Source organism: Oculina patagonica, chromosome 1 (genome assembly GCF_052425735.1).
Source record: "Oculina patagonica isolate OP01 chromosome 1, crgOcupat, whole genome shotgun sequence".
Taxonomy (NCBI): domain Eukaryota; kingdom Metazoa; phylum Cnidaria; class Anthozoa; order Scleractinia; family Oculinidae; genus Oculina; species Oculina patagonica.
In genome coordinates, this window is record NC_135758.1 from 35846575 (window position 1) to 35867711 (window position 21137).

Here is a 21137-nt window from a genome sequence, read left to right on the forward strand (position 1 = left end):
TTGATAAGAAACGAGATACATCAGACGAGATATCACCAATTTAAAACTGAACCATTATCAAAAGGAAGTTCACCAGCTAGAGGAGTTTCATGTCTTTAAGGAGGGAATCTAAGAGACCACTGATTCTATATTGACAAATTTGTGCAAAAAAAAGACGTGATATTTACTGTGATGGGCTTATAAATGATAGCTTTGTTGTTGGAGGCTGCAGCTTCAACTGAGTGTTGACAGTTTTGATTGGAAACCTCCATTTATATGCATCTGAACATTCACGTGTGTGCAACTTGTGTGTCCTTTGCTGGAGTGTGAAATTAGTGAAATAGAACAGAAACGTTTCCTTTTAAAATAATATTGAACGAGCACTTCGCTGAAATACTTATATATATATTTTTATTAATTTTGCGGGTTAAAGTGATAAAGAATACAACATGCTTATAGTGCGATTGTAACAATAGGTCCAACAGGTTTTTGTTGTCCAGAAATAATGAAAAGTGAATTGTTGGGACTAGCTTAGTAATATAATATTTGTGTATGTAGTGAAAATGGTTGACAGTAGTTCAATGTAGGTAGTTATTTGGTAGGATGTTGACAGAGCACAAGGGAAAGTTCTTTCGTGGCGAAGGTTCTTTAGCTGGTTCTGAAGACTGCGCCAAGAAGAGCTTCCTTTAATGTTCTTTTGACATTTCTCGCTCGCCAAAGTTGCCAAGTGGACAACTAAGATTTGTTGGAAGAGGGATTTGAAATTTTAGTCGCCATTTTGTTAGTCACTCGCTCGGCTCGTTCAAGTATCTGTTCAGTGGTGTAGTTTAGAATGTAAATAAAGAAAAATGTTGTTAAGGACTTGTTTCTTGTGGTGGTCTTCGCTTCATGTGATGTTTGTGACTCCGTACTATTTGTCTTATGACCTTACTAGTCTGCAGGTTGCGGCTGCTTTTTAACTAATTACGGGAAAGCGAGGAGAAGATTTTTAGGGCCTGTTTATAAACAAAGAAAAATGTAAATGGTTTCACACAATCGTAGGAGTGCTTGATGCAAATACATGCAGAGCGGAATACTTAGTATACGGAATACGCGTACGGAATATTTAGTACTGTTTATATGGAGAAAGGATGATAGGAAGGCTACCCTCTCCCGATCCCCGAGCAATCTTTTTCCAAGCATTTACATGAAAAAAAAGTTGTTTCTATGGATAAAGCCTGGTCCTCCTTGTTATGCGCATCACGCTTTTTTATGTCCCGACTTGTCCCTAGTGGGCGAGCTAAACGTGTCTGAAGTGTTTACATGGAAAGAGTTGGGTCGCCTCCCCCCCCCCCCCCCGCCCAGGTTCAAAGCACGTGACCCGGTACGAATGCAAAGGGAAAGGGGGTTAACCTCGGTGTAAAAATCTGTGAACTTTTTCTTTGTTTTGGAGCTATTGTTTCCCTGCTCTATATCGTTTCTAGGTTCTTTGTTGCCTTGTTCGTTCCTTTTTTTACGTCACTGGTGAGTTTCACAGGTTTTTACACCGAGGATGAGCCAAAAAAGGAGAAAAAGTCGAATACCGTCACTGTCTACGAAAAGCTCGTAGAAACTTTGCACTTCCATTTTTTTTTTCTTTCTTTTTTTTTCGCTTGTAGGTTATCACACGGAGAAATCTGACTGTTTTGATACTTGATACCTACATTTCTACAGGTTGGCTCCTCGCTTTGTTTCGTTGCGTTTCGTTTCGCAAAATACATTAAACCTACCGATAAAATTTCGTTCATTCACTCGCCGTGGACCACCACATCTCACTTCCCTCTTGTTTCCAACCGAGATAACAAAAACCTTCAAGTTGGTGTTCAACGACTTTTGGCCAGGATTGTTGTTTGCGCTTCATATTGGTGCATTAAGCACCCAAAATCCTTAGGACGCAACACTCCCTCCAAATACAAAAACCTGAACATAAAAGAAGAGCACAATTTCGCCTGTCACAATACCCCCACCCTCGCCCAGCGTTGACAAAACCTGGATCGGATCGGATCGGATCGCGGATCGGATCGCGGATCGGATCACGGATCGGATCGCGGATCGGATCACGAAAAATAAAAAATAAAAATTAAAAATTAAAAAATTAAAAAAAATAAAATTAAAAAAACAAATAAATAAAATAAATAAAAAAATTTAAAAAATAAAATAAAGTAAAAAATAAATAAATAAATAAACAAATAAATAAATAAATAAACAATAAATAAATACTTAAAAACAGCATGAAGAAAATAAAGTAAAAAAAAACTGTATGAAATGTCATATTAGATTGCGTGACGATTGCGTGACGATCCCTAGGATAAACTGTGTTACATGTCGTAGCAACAAAAATGATTTCGCGCGAAAACTCATTCACGTGCACCGCTGTGAATAGCCTTGTGTGTCGACCAGACAGAGCGTTCGTAAATCACGATGGACGGCAATTTAAAGGAGGTACGTTTCACTTTATTGTCGTTTTTTGGTTTCTTTTTCTATTTCTTTTTTGATATTATCTCACATTCTTCTTTTCATTCATTTTTTTTTAGCACGGACGAGAAACCACGTCAAATAGAAAGAAACGAAGGTGAGAAGGAGGTTGTTGTTCATGTGGAAGTTAGTAAAATCGTGTTTGATTGCATGAAATAATCATGACCAAAGAAATCAAATAGGTTTATTCGTATTGATTAAACACATACTCAAACTTGAATCGATTAGGATTTTCAAACCTAGAAGTGACAGCGAATTATGCAGAACTATAAAAGCGAATAATATATCGATAATTAAAGCGAACATATTATTATCATTGTTATTTTTATTAAAAATATAAAAAAAATTGTATGACAAAATAAGAGATTGTCTTCAGATTTAGAGAACGCGTCTTTTACTCTTGCTTGTATGCGCATGAAATAGACACAAGTTCCTTTTTTACTCTCTAGTTGCGTTGAGTCATCGTTCAGAATTTGTTATTGTCCTTAATCCTCTCGTTAAATAAAAAAACAGTCGATGACATTTTCTACAAAGATGAGATCTTTTTCAAATATTCAAAGCTTGGTTTGTTTTATTCAGATGAGTTGAGAAATGTAATTAAACTAACACAATAAGAAAACAGATCTTGAATAAAAAAGTTTCGTTCATGGCGTAGTTAAATGTTAAATGTCGTCCTGTCATAATAAAGTACTACTTTTTGTTTTATTCTGTTTATGCTTATTTATTTATTTATTTATTTATTTATTTTATTTTATTGTATTTTATTTATTTATTTTTTTTTATTTTCTTATTTTTAATTTTTTTATTTTTCGTGATCCGGTCCGTGATCCGATCCGCGATCCGATCCGTGATCCGATCCGATCCGATCCACCCTCGCCTCCCTCAGAGAAGTCAGGGCTTTTATAGTTGGAATTTTACGGGATTTGTTCAAAAGCCTTGTTTGGTGGGCTTTACTCATAATTACTCCTGCAGGATGGAGTGGTCGATAAAAGGAGGAATAATATATTCGGGGTGAATGGTCTGTATAAATGTTAGCTTCCACCACTGCCGAGCCCAGCACAATCACGGTTAGACTCAAGTAGCAAGCTTAAGGTAGATTACAACTACCATATATGAGGTACCTACTGTGTCATCGGAAATGCGGTTCAACCTACTGCACGCGGGCGCACCTCATTTTTGTTTGCCCGGAAGGTATCAGTTCCTAAGCGAGGGTGTGTAAAGCAGGTCACGAAGCGGGCTTTTTTGTAGGTGTAGAATGACCTAGCATGCGATTTATAAATATCATCACTCAGTGGACATTGTTTTGGAATTTGTATGACTGTGACATTCATCGCGCTCACGCGCCCAATGACGTGACATACTGTATTTGGAAAGTTAGAAGCTTGCATGACTTCTCGGCAGGGCATCAACTTTCTGGAGATTTCGTGTCTCACGCCTTGGTAGACTTTTAACGCTAAATTTCCGAGCTTTGACTCATGCACATCGCTCTACATTCCGTAGCCTGCTGGAAATGAATTCTTTACATGGAAAAGAGATCGTAGATGCCCATATCCGTGAGTAGTAGTTGTTGTTTTTTATATTCGTTTACGCGACGCCATCTTTAACTTATATCCCAAATATTCAGTTTTAAAATTACTAAACCAACCGTAAAGGCATTCTGGGCTGGTTCTTTCTCTCTTCTCATAGATCTTTGCTTTGTATTTTTGTGGCCACAAACAGCAATTCATCAGCCGTTACAGTGTTTCTACTGGAATCTTTCCTCGGGAAAATTAACTCCATTCATGGCAGGGTGTATTATTTTTATGTGAATTGGGCGGAGTGGGTTTTAAAAGCGTGTAGGTGTAGTATTTGGCATAAATAAGCTTGCTTCTGTGTGTAAGTTGGCTTACTGTGCAAAAGACTATTATGCGATTAAATTTTAAAAAACCTGCTAGCTAGCTAGCTAAGCATGCTCAGGATGTACATGTATACATGGAGTCTACATGGATATTAAACACCACAGTAAGGCTTTGAACCCTAAAGTGATATGAAGCCCTGCTTGGAGCTCAAATATTTACATCTCGGAGATGTGTGGGTGAATACAGTCAACTCCCGCCTTGCGGACACCTCGCTATAACGGACAACCGGTTATTATGGACAGGAGCTGAAGTCCCGGCAATTAAGAATTACTGAAAGTACAGTGTATCCTCGCTACTGTAGTCTATTTCTATTACAGACACTAAATTGTGGTCCCGACAGTGTCCGCCATAGTGGGAATGGGTCTAGAATCTTGGATTTATTGCTGTCAAAGTAAAAGAAGCAAAAAGTCAGTAATAGGTGCATATGTGGACTGGAACCCAGGCTGATATTTCAGGGGCGGATCCAGGATTTTTCAAAGGGGGGTGACTGTTTACCAATATTTTTTTCGGGGGCCGGGGGGGGGGGGGTTGGGCTTTTAGGCAGTTTTTTGAAAGTAGGAGTGCAAATGAGTTTGGATGTGAGGCGCATATTTATTGGAGCTGAAGGCTCCATCCGCCTAGGGGGGTCTGGGGGCATGCCCCCTCAGAAAATTTTGAAAAGTTGAAGCCTCTTAGACGTGATTTCCGCGATTCTGAGCAGCTTTATACAGCTGTCAATTAAGTTATTAAACCACTGTTTTTCCTTGATAATTTGGCAAAATATTCTTTCTTCAACTTACCTTGAGTTATATTTCGGACTCTAGTTCTTATGAAATGAACAGTGATTGAAATTTGAAGTTGACAGGCCACGAACTTACAGGAAAGAACAGATATACGTTTTTGCTCACTCACATGCGTGAAAATTTTAGCCCTTGGCAAAGTGGCCTGGGAACAACTTTGGCGACTTTGCTTGTTTGTGAAATCGCTTCAATGCGAAAAAACGGTACGAACACTCGCTAAAACAGATGTAAATGGAGAAGAAAATCATTCCAGCAAGGCTAAAACAACTCTCGAAAGTTAAGAGGAATCTAATTTTTTCAAATTATACACACGTCAAGTTTTGTTACATTAAGCCAGAAGTTCGTAAAACAGGCTGTCGAAAATCTCCTATTTTGGAAAAATGGCCTTTCTTAACTTTGAACGGCCGCCTGACTATGAAAGGTGGATGTACATTGTCCTTATTTTCTATTTTAATATGTTTATTTTCATTTTTCTGGTGGATCAAGGGGGGTGGCTAGCCACCCAATCCACCCCCCTGGATCCGCCCCTGCATTTGGTCATAAGCAAACCTCATGACCACTACACCACAGGAGAGCCACAATCCTGGAAACTTGAGATGAAAAATTAATACTACCACTCCCAACACCTCTCCTCCCCATTTCAATGATAGAAGAAATGGGTAACGTTTTGGTTTTAGCATCAATTCATCATTGATTCGTCGGGAGGGGGGTAGGAGTGACAATTATTTCAATAGTACTACGATACTACAATAGCGCGCCTCTCTTGTAAATGGCGGGCTATCATTAGGACCAACCACCTTAATTTTAGAATTTTTAAGGTGGTTGCTTACATGGGATTTGACTGTACTGGTATATAGAAGCCACAATTTTATACATTAAATTGTGAAACAGATGAAGCAGAATGAATTTGATCTCTTTCAGATTTATGGGATTCAGAGAAGTTTTTCTATCCCTGGCCTACTGCAGATCTGACTGCTATTTTTAGGCCATTCCGTTTGAGCGACCTTGAAACTGCAATCAACCCCTCCCCTGTTAGAAAAGTGATATTTGTACAAGCCAACCAGACCTATGAAGAAACAGGTAACACAATTGTTATGCTCTCTATCGCAGTAAATAAACAAACAAAATTATTTCTTATAAAAAACATTTATTTTGCAATTTGGGGTGTAAATATGTACCACTAGCTATTCCAGGTTGGGTATAAACAGACATGGTGCACTATATTTGTCTTAGTTCCCTCAAGATTACAGTTTGCATTCTATATGGAATGCACTACAAAATCCTATAATATATGGCTACTAAACACCTAGTACATTTCAGAGCCCCTCCAGGAGAGGGGGAGGGCCCCGGGCCATATTCACTTGTTCCCCCCAAAAAAATTCCCTTGTGTTTCCTTGTTCCCTTGAAGTATTTTGTCAATTTTTTTGATCCCTGTTCCCTAAAATATCAGAAACACAGCTTTTGTTCCTGTGTTTGGGCCAGCTTTATTTGTCTTTTGTTCCCAGTTATTTTATGGCCAAGTTCCCTTGTTCCCTGAATCCACTGGGAGGTGCTCATTTCATTTTTGGAAAACATTTTATAGCTTGTAATCTTTTCTTTTGTTGGTTGGGTCCAATTTTATTTAAACTTTAACTTGTTTTTCATGTCCATTGTATAGTTCCATAAATTTTCCATACCTCCCACCCCTCTGAAATTCCAGATAAGCTTCATACATTTCCTTCAAGCTTTTGGCCTTTGAGACACCTCCCACCCCCCAGGAATTTCCAATCCCTTCTGTGGGGGGAGTATGGACATTTTCTGGAACCACACATTGTAGTTAAGCTCAATCATTCCGAATAGTATTGCATTGTGCAAATTATTCTCCCCAATGTTATTGAGTGATCAAAATACCATACCCACTACTGAATCAGTGCTCACACTGTTTGTATCAAAGGATGGCATAATTGGTCTCTCTATACTAGAATGTGTTTCCCTCACAACATGCTTTCTGCAATAAAAATTATTGTTATTGTTTATATGATAAGAATGATACAGCAGCAACTTCATCTTGTTGCATGACTGATCAACAGACTGGATACTAGAACTGGCCAAGCAGAACTCAACAATTTGTGGAGTAGTTGGGTGGGTTGATCTCACAGATCCGAAGGTAAATAATTTTATTAATATTATTTGAAAATATTGTATGGAGTTACTTTTGACATTTTATATTTTAACGGTTTTCTAGTGCTTTTTAATTACCTAATGTATATTTTTAAAATTGTAAATTTATGCTATTAAGCTTAAAGGCCTGACCAAAGGGCATCGCAAGTAGACACAAGATAAAAACCTGCATCTATACTTGCATCTCCATTTGGCCAGGACTTGCATTGACTTGCGATGACTTGCATTCACTAATTGGTGACGATCAAATTTGCCCACATTAGTTAATTAAGCAAGTTTTTCACCATTTGGCCACCCAACCCAAGTCTGTAAGCAAGTTGAACTTGCGACTACTTGCCTCCACTTGCGTTACCATTTGGCCAGTGCTTTAAAAGGCTTCTTATGTAAATATTTTAATAAACCACCAATAGATCTATTTTTTTAAATAGTGGTTTTATGATATGGGGTTTTGTAATTTACACATGTCAATACATCAGTATGTGAAATTTATGAGCTTACTCTAGGCAGGTAGAGCTTTAAAATTGGGAAATAAAATATTCTGAATAATTAAAATAAAAATATTTATGGAATAATAGGTCATGCAATAGTCATTATTATGCATGCACCCTTTTGATCAAAAGGTTCCAGTGTGTCAGAAGATCTCTGCTGACCTATCTTGAGATAAAAAGAATTTTGATTTTGCACATTAATTTTTAGTTGCAAAAATAGTAATTAACATTCTGAAAATTTATATTTGATTTGTCATTATTTTTAGTTGGATGTTATCCTTGATAACTACATGAAGCACCCAAAATTTAGAGGGGTGAGGCACATTGTGGAAGCAGAAGCAGATGATTGGTTGAACCAAGAGTCAGTTCACAGAGGTTTAGGTATGTAGTATTAAGCACCGTAAATTCTCGTGTATATGTTGCAGTTAATTTTTGATCTCACTTTATTTTTCATTTTAGTATTTTTTTCTCACTAGTTTTTTTAATACTTGGTTAATAAGTAGAAAAAGGAAACACCTCCCCTCCGTTGATGTGTGATAACCCCCCACCATCCTTACTAACCCTTCCCTACTGCCTGCTATTATCCCCCTCCCCTAAGTACCATCATCTAATTTTTTTTTTCTCTCTTTGCTAACCTGCACTGGATTTGAACTCTCAATCTCTGGATTTGCTGTCCAACCCCTTAACCACTTTTTAAAAAATATATATGTCTCCAACCCATACCCTAACCCTAGCCCTATTATTTACCTAATATATAAAAATCAACTAGTTTGATTTAATAAGAAATTAACTGAGATTAAATCAAAAATTAACTGCAACATACCCCGGTATGTTATAAGCTTATTATAACATTAGCCACACCTAGATATTATAATATTAGCCACACACCCAAATTTGTAAGCTTTGATTTTGAAAATAAAAAGAAAGTTTGGAAAATTCATGTAATCTGCCCAATGGTATTCCAGTTTTTCTTTGTTTTTATTTGTTCTTAAACAAATTGATCTGGAATAAGTTAACATATGATAATAATATTATGCATTAAAAAACTCTTATTGGAACTTTGTCTCTATTGCCTCAACATTCAGGATTTCTTCAAGAAAGGGGACTTACATATGATTTACTCATAAGGTTAGTAATTATTCAATATAATTTCAATAATAAAAGGAAGGTAAAGTCTGCTTATGAGCCTAGTGGCCCATCAGGCTGGAGCTTATCCCAGTTTCCATAACATAAAGTGAATACAAGTATTTCTTTTCCCCCCTGGATGGAATGTTAGTCCATCACGGTTTTACCCCCCCCCCCCTCTCAGCATTAAATTTGCCAGTACCCATTTATGCACCTGGGTGAAGAGAGGCACTATGAGAGTAGAGTGTCTCCAACCCAGAGCACTCAATCTGGAGTCTACCATAAATGATCTAATAAATGCCTCATATCTGATAAATGCCTCCCCTGAAGTGCAAAGTTTTATTAGACGCCCCTCTCTAATAAACGCCCTGTCTCTAATAGACGCCCCTCTAAGAATCATCTCAAAAACCAATGAAATGCTCCATAGAGTAAAATCACGCAATACAGTTACTTTTTTGCTTGACTGGGACATCGAAGAGGCCAACACGGTTTGACCCCGATGACGATAAACATGTCAATATCGAACTATGAACAACATCTCTAGGTTTTGCATTAGTGCAGATTAGATTATTCTCCTACTCACCAACTCTGTTATGTATCTAACTCTATCAGAAAACTACCCATCCTATTTGTTTTGTTGACATTATTTCTGTTAAATTGAGATAAACGCTTCTCTCTAAGAAACGCCTCATATCTATTTAACGCCTCCCCTTAAAGGACCCCAAACATTTAATAGATGCCCTGGGTATTTATTAGATCATTTACGGTACCGTATTGCCACACCACTGCAGTAACCCATTTTTGCCTCCTGCATGGTCCCAGCAGTCATAAAAGCCCTAGGCTTTTTTTAATTTAAAAGCCTTTTTCATTAGGCTTGTTAAAGTTAGTTTTACATGTGGTTGGGATAATTTGTTTTCAAAATTCATATTTTTGTTTTCATGGACTTACATTGCACATAGTAATAACCCGCATGTGCTCACGTTGATTTGCTGCCCACCAAAGAAAAATTATGTTTTAATTTTTTATCTCTCTCAAAGAACTAGGCATCTAAAATTGGCTAATGATGTTGTGAAGAAATTTCCAAAGTAAGTGTCTACATTTATTATTGCCGTTTTGATACATGTACATTCAAGCTGACCCAGTGTGGAGAATTCAGAGGTACAATGTAAAATGTACCTTAGATTCATTGTGCAATGTGACTTGTACTGTATTGCAGGAATTTTGAAATGTTTAAGCATGAATGAATTAACTGCCCAAAGCGAACAGCAAAATCTACATACATGTTGCATACAGTAAATTTATTTGCAAGCTAGTTAGTGAGAATCAGTGAGATCTTAACTTGATTTTATTTTTTTTATTTAAGTTTAAAGTTTGTAATTGACCATGCTGCAAAACCTGAAATAAAAGAAGGAAAGATGGATGCCTGGAAAAGTGGAATGGAATTGTTAGCTGAAAATCCAAATGTCTTTTGCAAAATGTAAGTAGAGCTAAAAAGGGATTAGGCCGTGCCCTTTAGATCAGTTGGTTATGTATAATATTATCATTAAGGTTAGTATACATTTGTGTCTATCTACTCAGAATCGGATTTTAGCTTGTCTCCCTGTCTGTTTGTCTGTTTGTCTTTCTGTTAGTCTGTCTTGTGTGTTTGTTCCTTGGCAAGACACTTTACTCTCTCAGTGTTTGCCTTTACCATTTGGTAGTTTGTTGATAAGGTTAAGTCTGCATGCAAGCCTAGTCGCCCATCATGCTGGAGTTTGTCCCAGTTTCCATAGCAAAAGTGACTAGACTACAAGAACTGGCATTTCTACTCTCTCCGGCATGTGGTGCTTGTCCCTTGCAGGTTAACTCCCAGCATTAAAATAATTATTATTCACTGTACCGATTTAAACACCTGGGTGGAGAGAGGAAGTATGAGAGTGTTTTGCCCAAGAACACAACACAACTACTGGCCAGGGCTTGAACCCAGATCTCTCTCTGGAGTCCTGTGCACTTACCATTTGGCCACCCTGCCTCCAGTATAATTGGCTACTGGTAAATTGCTGATACAATTACAACATTACAAAAATACTTAGCATGGTTAAGAGGGAAAGGAAGACCTGCCATGGACATCAACACTGATAGGCTCCCCCTACAACAGGAACATACTTAAATCATTTTATGTCAATCACCAAGAGCTGTTTTTTATTCAGTGAGGAAAATGGATGAAATAGATGGAGCATAAAATCAATAGAGTTGAGTTGATTGGCTTTGTGCTTGCAGCTCTGGACTAGTGACAGAAGCATCTCATGAGAACTGGAAAGTTGAAGACTTAATCCCCTATGTACAGGTGACTTTCAAACTCTTAAACTCCATATCGTGAAGTATGTTTTGACAGTTATGAAATTATTAACAAGGCAGAGAGAAACAAGCAATGACAGGATCCTTGATTTAAACAGTAAAACATTCTCACTGAATACAATTGCCCTGACACGGGAAGCTAAGTTATGGGAGGATACCCGCTCCTGCCCCAGACACTCTGCTGTCGATTCCGGAAAGAAGGGCGAAAAAAGCGAAAAACTCATGGGAAAACACTTTCACAAAGATCTTCAACTTTATTCCTTCCATTACTCAGAAACCCCACAAACCCTCCAGTCACATGTTCATTTAGTGCAACCTTTACAGCAGCCTCCAAATGACCGGGATTTGACACCGGCGTTACTAATCCAGAAGCCGCCCAAGGGGGCACTCTTTCTAATATGGTAAGGAGTGTGTATAACTTGGCATCTGAGATCTGCATATACCTCTTCGCGACTTACCTACTTCCCAAGCCCAAGTATTGAGTAACAACTTCCTGAGAACAACCTAAGAACCTTAGAGAGCTGGAAAATTCTACCCGAAAACTATGCGAAGTTTCCCCTGCATGGAGCTTGGAATCTAAACGGAGTTTTCTCAGCCGAACCGCGGAACTCGTGAAGAGCTTGTCAACTACTGATCCGTTGCGATACGTTCTGTGGCTCTAAAAGTATCCTTGGTCCGTTGTAATATTGTTATGTAATACTGAATCCAGCCAAAGGGGCAAACATCATAATAGGGTGAAAGAGCAGGGCGAACCTTCGCGAAAATTCTAAACAAGAGTAAACTCGAGCAAATGGTTTTCCCGTTTTAAAACTTAAATACGTTACAAGATTGAAGGCGACCAGAGTCGGAAACCTACTCCCGGCGGAAATATCAAGTACAAAAAATATCGCATCCCTAACGGGGACATATTTACCTGCGCGCGAAAGGGGCACCTGACTAACATATTAACCACAGAGGAAAGCTATAAGTCGCTGAAATATATAACTTTTTATACAACAAATCAAAACAAAAACGAAGGGAACGCTCAAGCAGGCGTACTAGCAAAACCTGCTTGCCTTTGTCTGAAAGTTTAAAAATACTCTTCGACAATGGGATGGGCAACTGAATTAGAATCATTAAGACGCCCCAGATTATCGACGCCGGCTCTCAAACGACCCATAAGAAAATTGTCTTACCCCGTTGCTAAGTGTTTTGGACTGGTACAAGGAGCTTTAAAACATGAGGACGCATCCACTCTAGTTTACCGGACTAATCTTAGAAATTAGAAATATAACAAAGTTATCAAAAGTACAGAAAGTCACCGTCCTGGGGGCGACAAAGCCCACCAAAACTGGAAAGGCTGCTGCTCCAGTGCAGATTTCTGCCTTTGATAAGGGCTCGGGCGCACGACAGATTAAAGTCCCTTAAATCGCTCCTGGATTGCGGCTTCATTCACGCGGACAGTTGCCGTAGTGGCACGTTTAAGTCCGGTTTTACATATCTGGCAACATTTGGCATCAGAATCGTTAGAATTAAGGTAAGATGAACAGCATCGGGCTGACTTCCATGGAAATATAACGCAAAAGATGAGACCAGATGAGCTTAACAAACGCAACGGATGGCCTCATAAATATCACTGAAGCAGCTGAAGCGACTGAAGCAACGCCTGTCAGAAGCGCTTAAGGCCTCAAGTCCGGGATAATGATAGCAGACGCACCGTAAAATTCCTGCTAAGGCATGCATTTAAAAGAGGCATTGTTAAATCAAATGGCGGGAATGCATACAAGTTGTGCTCCGACGGCAAGACTTTGCAAAAACGTTGATGCCGCTAAAAACCGTAGCTGCACAAGGTGTAAAGTGGGGCAAGCAGTGGCCTGCCCTGTTGGGTTGACAATTGTTATTTAAAGACACGAGGTCGAAGGTGTGAGGCCCAAAAAGACGCACGACCTGCACCCAAGCACTTTTGACAATTTACAATCCATGTCTGATACGTTACTAGAAGGAAAATCAGCCGGGTTTACCTGAAGGAAACATAATGTTCGTGAAGGCTTATAGCGAATTCTTTGCAGCAATCAACAAAGTCCTTGAAAGTGTTGTCAGCTTTAAATAGAAGCTGTCAGTGTGTTCATTAACTCTACTTGATCTAATAGGGTGTCTAAACGAAAATATTGAATGCAGCAGAGCCCGAGCTTCTAAGATATTGATGTCTTGCGAGTCTTCTATCCAGAAATCTCTCGACACCAAACTGCGACCGTCCTTTAGCAAAGCTCCGAACCCAGGCCCTTCGAGGCATCTCAATAAAGCGTATGCACATCGTGGACTTCGGTCTCCCATGGAATGTAATCCTTGCAGTTGTCACGAAGAGGCCAATACTCTATTTCTGTGCGATGGCCAGCTTCTACTTGACGGAGGCCGAGTAGACTTTGAAATTTACATCCCGGGGAGGAAAAGCTAAAAAAGAGGACCTGCCCTGAAAATCGTTGAAGTGTGTTGAGGCCCACGAAAGGGAACAAATAAATATCTTCCCCCCGATCTTCCCTTAACGCTGAGAACTTGATTCTCTTTTCCCCGGGGACGGGAAAGGCGTGACGCACAGAGTAGCGTATGAATCGTAGAAAACGCACCCATGTTGAAAAAGCCACCCGTGATTCATCAATACCAATGAAATATCAGCCTTAATGAGCAAATAAAACATAACATAAAACTGCTGCTAGGGCCTACCCGAGAGATGGATCCCGGGTAATCCGCAATGGATAAGTGAAAAACTGACAAACATCACAAAGTCACAAATATAGTATGGTAAGCCTGAGGTTCGAGTATTTGTAGGCACTAGAAGGCTTAATAGGCTACCAGAAATTACCTAAAAACTTCAGGCACAACACTCGAACTTTTATTCATGGTGACAACACGCAAGCTTATTCTCAGGCTTATGACATTCAACATCCCAGGCCAAAAAGCCCAACAGTTCTACGAGTAACAAGATATGGCACAATAAAAGATTCGTCCCTGGATTATCCTTTCCATGTCATTTTCGGAATCATTTCAACGTAAGTAAAACTAACGTACACGTTCCAGCCATATCTTCAACCAAAAGATGTTTCTTGCGAACGCAGTTCAACGGCCATTTAAATCTTTTGCAGAACTGATTGAGATTTTTCCTGGTGCAGTTCGCTGAATGCACACAATTATTCACATACGCGGGGGACCTTTAAGGTGCCTCCGCGGAGCCGAAACCCTGCGGGGGTGACTAATCGCTGGGGTGCCACACTATGTACCGGGCCCCAAACAGCCATAACCCCGCGGTCACTCGTTGCATTACGAAATCGGAGACGAACTGGGAGAACTTGGAATAATTGGAATTGTACACCCGTCCTTAAAATTTCCTTTAAATGGCTTAAAGGAGCGGACGACGCGAACTTCGTCTGATAACTTCCAAATGTCAACTTCATTACAAGGTTATTTCTCAAGAAAGTCATTCCAAACGGTCAGGTTATTACATTGCCATCCCTGAAGTGAATCGGGTCGCACAAGGGCAAACGAGCCAGATTACTTAAACTTGGGCGAGACGCTACTTGCTCCGAAGGAGGCAAAGGGCCAACAAAGGGAGGGCTCCCTGTGGAATGTGCCGCACCTAGACTTGCGGAGAACAAAGGAGAATTTACCTAAAACTCCATGAAAGCCGAAACAAATTCCCGAAAGAAGTAAAAGGGAACCCAACCCTTTGTTGACCCCAGGCTCCGAACTAGGTCCGAAATTGAGACACTGAGAAGGTCCCCCGAGGTCAACAGGGCCAGGGGGGAAGGTCCCACCACAAGGCAAAAACAGACAAGTAAAAATAAATATTAAATGATCTGTATTTAAGACGAAAAGCAAATTTTTTAATAACTGAGTTGCATGATGTACCGAAGAAATCATTACTGATAGACGCCCACATAATCTGCTGAAAAAAAACAGCAATGAAAACTATGCTACGGCTCTCCTGGCCGCTGGCTCTTCTGGGACCACAAGCATAGAACACTCACTGAGTATACTAAAAACTCTCTCAACCGCTGGCTTTCCAAACGGTACATGCATAATAAACTCAACTTACTGTGTCACACAGCTCTCCGGGCAGCCAGCTGCCCAGGACATGCAAGCATAGCGAACGTTAACTGAGTCAGAAATTCACAGACCTGCAGGCTGTTGACCCTTCAGGCCATACAAACATAGCGAAATTAAAATCTATTTCACAGCTCTCCAGGCTGCTGGCTCTCCGGACCATACTCAAAAAACATTTCATAGCTCTCCAGGCTGTTGGCTCTCCGGGCCATACTCAAAAAACATTTCACAGCTCTCCAGGCTGTTGGCTCTCCGGGCCATACTCAAAAAACATTTCATAGCTCTCCAGGCTGTTGGCTCTCCGGGCCATACTCATAAAACATTTCATAGCTCTCCAGGCTGTTGGCTTTCCGGGCCATACTCAAAAAACATTTCATAGCTCTCCAGGCTGTTGGCTCTCCAGTCATACTCAAAAACTTTCCACAGCTTCTCAAGCTGTTGGCTCTCCGGGCCATACTCAGAAAACATTTTTCAGCTGTCCAGGCTGCTGGCTCTCCAGGCCATACTCAAAAAACATCTGACAGCTCTCCAGGTTGTTGGTTCTCCGGGCCATACTCAAAAATCGTTTTACAGCTCTCCAGGCTGTTGGCTCTCCAGGCCATACTCAAAACATTTTACAGTAATCCAGGCTGCTGACTCTCCGGGCCATACAAACGTATAAAACTTAAAACATTAAAACATTATTCAAAGGCTCAAGACCGCCGACTTTTAGAGCAAATTTGCGTTGCGGTTTCCCGGGTCCCACGCGCTCGCCATGGGATAGCAACATAGACTACATGGAAACATGGACATTTAAACCACAACAGAAGGGCAAACGCAAAATACGAGACAAACAAACCCAAACGAACGAAATTCAAAAACAAAAATATGCAAATAAGGGATCCCAAATGAAAGAACGTGCCCCATGAGGGTAAAAGCTGACAAGCAGCGAACTAATAACACAATATGACAAATAATTGGTAGAAAACACAAAAGGCAATCGCGCTGCATGTAGACAGAATAAAATAACGATTAAAACGGAAAACCAAACAAGAAACGTAAAGCGGGCCAAAAGGTAAATTTCCCGGACCCAAAACTGCATGAAATCCCTGAACCGAAAGTAGCGAGCAGTAAACACCATTTGAAAAATAAGCCAGACATGAAAGCACGTGGGAACGGAATAAGCAAGCGAAACGACAAAACCGTGGCCCGACCCGCGATGCAAAAACCTTATAAGACGGAAAATGAAAAACACAACTGAAAAAAGTACCTCTTGTTCGACCACGAGGGCCGGAACGGGCTCCACAGGCACAGCAGGTTAAAAAGCCGGGGCCGCCGGCAAAGCTGGTTAAACGTCGAGCAAGACGGGCTGGTGGCGGTCATATGCAAAGAAACTTTGAAACGTCACTTCACCGAACTCCGTTGAACTGGCCACGAGGTGACTGAAACTGTGATATTTGAAGCGGAGGTCGCAATGCATCATGCTACTAGCGCGCAGGTACAACACACCGGAATTTAACGAACTTAAGCCATTCCCGCGTGACGGGCTAATTATGTATGCAGTGAGAATAGTAGGGAAAAAGAAGCCTGGAAAAAAAAATCAGGGCTTCATAGGGTTCCCGCTGAAGCCCTGAATTTTTTTAAGGCTTCTGTTCCCTTAATTGTTTAAATTGGTGAGCTTACAGGGAGGATCATGTCAATGCTTGAAGTAAGTTTCTTTGTAAAATTAAAATAACTGCATTATAGATTGAAATGTGATCGATTCCATGTTCCCTTGGACTCTCACTTTCCCTGTAGGACGCTTAAATGTCCCAAGATAAGGTTTCTTATTCCGTTACAATTGTATTAAATTGTGTGCATTTGTTTTTAGCAAATGACTTCCATATTTGGAGCAGGCCGCTGTATGTTTGGCTCTGATTGGCCAGTGTGTAACCTAGCGAGAGATGCGTCTTACAGTCAAGTCTTTCAAGCTTACTTGCAGTGCGTTTCGCATCTGTCGGATGAAGAGAAGGAAGCGGTTTTTTGTGACAACGTGGTGAAATTTTACGGACTTCAAGGAAGGATTGATAACTAGTACTTTTAGTTATGGAGAGTAATATATTAGACCTATTTCACAAATATAACGATTTCACCTCAGATGTCAACTGCAAACTATTTCCTTTATTTAGCCAAAATTTGTTTTAAAACAACATAACATAAACTTTATTTTAAGTCGAATTTTAGAGTAGCTTAACTTATATATTTACAATTATTAGTAGCTAATTTCTTCAAGAAATGTAATAAAATATGTCACAAAGCTAGTATTAACGAAGTTTATATATAGAGGAAAAATGTATATATAAGCAAAAAAGCGGCTAAACGAAGGTGATGCTCTGAATATTGATCCTCTTGAACTCTGTTAATTCAATTGTTCGGACATAGTCTGGCAGCGCATTCCATTGCTTGGATGAGAAAATAGAAATCGGAGTAGTTATTATAATTATTTTATATGACATATCATGATAGTTATTAACAAATTGGGTATTTTAATTCTATTTTGTGTAAGGTGCACGGCCTCTTTATATACTAGATTTTTTCCCTTTTACAATTTTTACTTAGCTGCCGTGGATAAATAAATATATAAAACAATGTTATTTCCCCTCCTGCACATTCACGTAAGAGAAATTGATAAGAAGCGCGCGGTGAGTGATAGGGTGTATTCCTTCGCAAGCTTCACTCTTTTCCTGTCCTAATTCTCTGCGTGTTGAGGAATCCCGTAGAGCAGATCCCGTATGAGCACAAATGATTCTAAAGTCATTTGTTATTTAACCTTACTCAGACAGTCTATTGAATAAAGTATAATTTCTGTCATGATAAACAATGTAATGTTAACCTGCGATCAGGCGTTATTTTTAATGAAATGTATGTGAAGATATCGATTTCGAAACATTTTCTGACAAGTTTGCCCTGTTACAATGCTGAATGAGCCAAAGTAAATCGATATTAAGTCGAGATTTACATCTTCGGATCTTCCTAGGCAATCTTCGGAAATTTTCGGAAAATTTTCGGAAACATTCGTACGACCTTCGGACAACATTTTGCAAATCTTTCGAAATCTTCGGAAAATGGTCGGAAATCTTCAGAAAATCGTCAAAAACATCGTACTTAGTAGGTTTATATAATAAACAGAATATTACATGGTTGCTTGGAGATATGAAATTTATCTTCTCGTGTTCATACTAGTTATGCAACGCTTTCGAGTGGTATGCTATGGAATATCCCACGAGTCACTTGTATGTTCTCGGTATACACACTCGCCTAAAGGCTCGTGTGTATGCCAAGAAAATACAAGTGACAAGTGGGATATTCCATAGTATACCACGAGAAAGTGTTGTGTAACTATTTTATACCATGCCATAGAAAATACGCTTACTAAATTTCGTCGAGAATACAGTCGCAGCGCACTATGGGAAGGTTGGGTTGAATACCGTCGAATATACAACGGCTTTCCTGTATTCTGATTGGCTGTATTTTTTACTGCATGGTATAAAAATCGATATCCCACTCGTTCGCTGCGCTCACTTGAAGATAAATTTCATATCTCCGCGCAACCATGTAATATCCTCTATATCTCTATACTTCGTCTAGTGACGGTCTGTTTTCTTTTTTGGATTATCCATTCTGGTATCTCCCCTTGAGGAGGGCGTGGTAAGATCGGTGACAGTGTGGAGTAGCCTCGTACGCAGACGCTCTTTGCATTCGTCACGCGTTTTTCCCCACTTGGGGAAAGAGAGATAACATGACGAGTACAAAAAGCGTCTGCGTAGGATGCTAGGTGGAGAGGTAGAATTTATAGGGTAGTTAGACTTGCCACCTGTCATGAATTGCAGGCTTCCCACATCTCGAATGTATCCTTGATGTCAGGATTATCCACTTTTTTTCGTTATTTCACGTTTTAAAAACAGAAGAAAACGACCGAAAAACTGGCTCAGCCACGCGACTGTGCTTTTTTTTTCTGCTACTTAAGACCAGCGACATGTCTGAATGAAACCTTAACGTAAGAAATGCACAGAACAGTAGCCGGTACAGCTGGGAGATTAACTAGCAATGTACTACGAGCATTCCCCCCACCCCTTGTTTTCTCCGGGTTAAGTGAATGGGCGAGCATGCAAGAGAATTACTTTGCACGGGGGCGTCACGTCGCGTCTCCTTGCTTCTCGTCAAAGTGCCCGTTAAAGTATTTTTTTTACGGGCGCCCGCTTGCATGTCGCCCAATCGATTGCCCCTGTGAGAAATGAGGGACTGCCCGTAGAGAGGAAACCAAACGCCAACTAGATGAGTACTTTGGTGAACATCGCCGCTCTATCTAAATCACCATAAGTTACTTCTGTTTTCAACCAGCCTTGCCACTCCATCAACGACATCCTTCTTATACTCCCGCTTGGAACTCATTCACTAGTACATAACACGGGGGTTTCGTATTTTAAAAAGATTGGCATGTATGTTTTAAATGTCGTCTTTTCTTCTAGCTTTTTCTTCTTCTTTTAGCTTTTAGAATTTATAACTCTTCCTTCGTGTTTTTTGCAGAATTTTCATACATTATTGTTTTTTAAAATGGTAAAACATTCTCTAGTTTAAGATTTAAAACATAAGCTTTCGGCTATCAGACTATAGCCTATAACGAATGAAAATGTTAGTGGGCGATTTTTTTTATTCGTCAATTATATTTCTAATTTACAAAATGTCATATATCTGCTAAACTGATATTAATATATAATGACTGGAGATCTAAGCAAGCTCTACTGAGCTTTTCTAAAAGAAGATCCCCGTATATGGAAATATATACAGAAAAAGTGCGATAAAACTTATGAAAAACGAAAATACAAAGAAGCGTGAAATAAGGGACGGACCATTAGAAATAACTGGAGGAGGGTAAAAAAATTTCGGTGCAGGAATTTTTTTTGAAGGCCTACTTGTCTGCAGGAATTTTTTTTCTGGGGCACAAGCTTTGCACGAATTTTTTTTCGCCCAAAGATACAGGCTTTTTTTTTTGTAACGCATCTATGATTTGCGCAACAATTATCACTATCTGAATAGCATTATTGTTTCATTTTTCAGATTTTTTCTTTGAATTAAGCGACATTTAGGAACTGTTCATTTTTATGGGGTTGGGGGGCTGAAGGGATTTGTTAGATAGTGCCTGTTAAATATAATCCCCCCCCCCTTTTTATTAGAAATTTTTACCCTGGTTCCTCGACAAAAAAGATGAAAAAGATGACAGCTAAAACTTATCAAGCTAAACTTTACAATATCAGACATAATTGCAGTTTATAGTGATAATAATACCGGTAATACTGTTTGTGCTTTTGATTAACTGTTTACTGATGGGACGTGATTGTTAGGGTGGGTCACTTGTGTTTGCAACCAAATAGTTGATAGGATTGAGCTGATGCTGTTCTCTCGGTAACATGACAAATTAGAGGGGTCCGGGGGCATGCTCCCCCGGGAAAATTTTAATTTTCAGAACCTCAGAAACGCTATTTTAGCCATTCTGATGGACGTTTATAGATGCCATCATACAACACTTACAGGTAATTCCGTTGCACGAATTTTTTTCAGGCACAACCGCTTGCAGGATTTTTTTTCCGACAAGTTTCCCTTGCAGGAATTTTTTTTTGGTAAAAGTCACCCCCCCTCCGGTTATTTCTAATGGTCCGTCCCTAAAAGCTTAGAAAATATAATGTAAATGACATCTCATTACAGTAAAATTGAATATTGCCTAGGCAACGGTTTTGAGTTGTTATCAGCGTTTTTCGAACGCGATAATTGCCTTTGTCGATTAC

The 21137-nt window shown here is 39.6% G+C and overlaps 2 protein-coding genes across 2 annotated transcripts in view; one reads left to right on the forward strand and one right to left on the reverse strand.

Moving 5' to 3' along the window:
- LOC144628238 (phosphatidylinositol N-acetylglucosaminyltransferase subunit C-like) overlaps positions 1-21137 on the reverse strand; it is a 60812-nt gene that overhangs the window by 36568 nt on the left and 3107 nt on the right. The window lies entirely within an intron of this gene.
- On the forward strand, positions 3617-17500 carry LOC144628281 (L-fucono-1,5-lactonase-like). The gene is made up of 9 exons (XM_078486359.1): positions 3617-4025; positions 6071-6229; positions 7219-7295; positions 8064-8178; positions 8883-8925; positions 9960-10007; positions 10286-10399; positions 11182-11248; positions 17186-17500. Exons 1-9 carry the CDS (start codon positions 3983-3985, stop codon positions 17387-17389), a joined length of 870 nt encoding a protein of 289 aa, XP_078342485.1. The 5' UTR covers positions 3617-3982; the 3' UTR covers positions 17390-17500.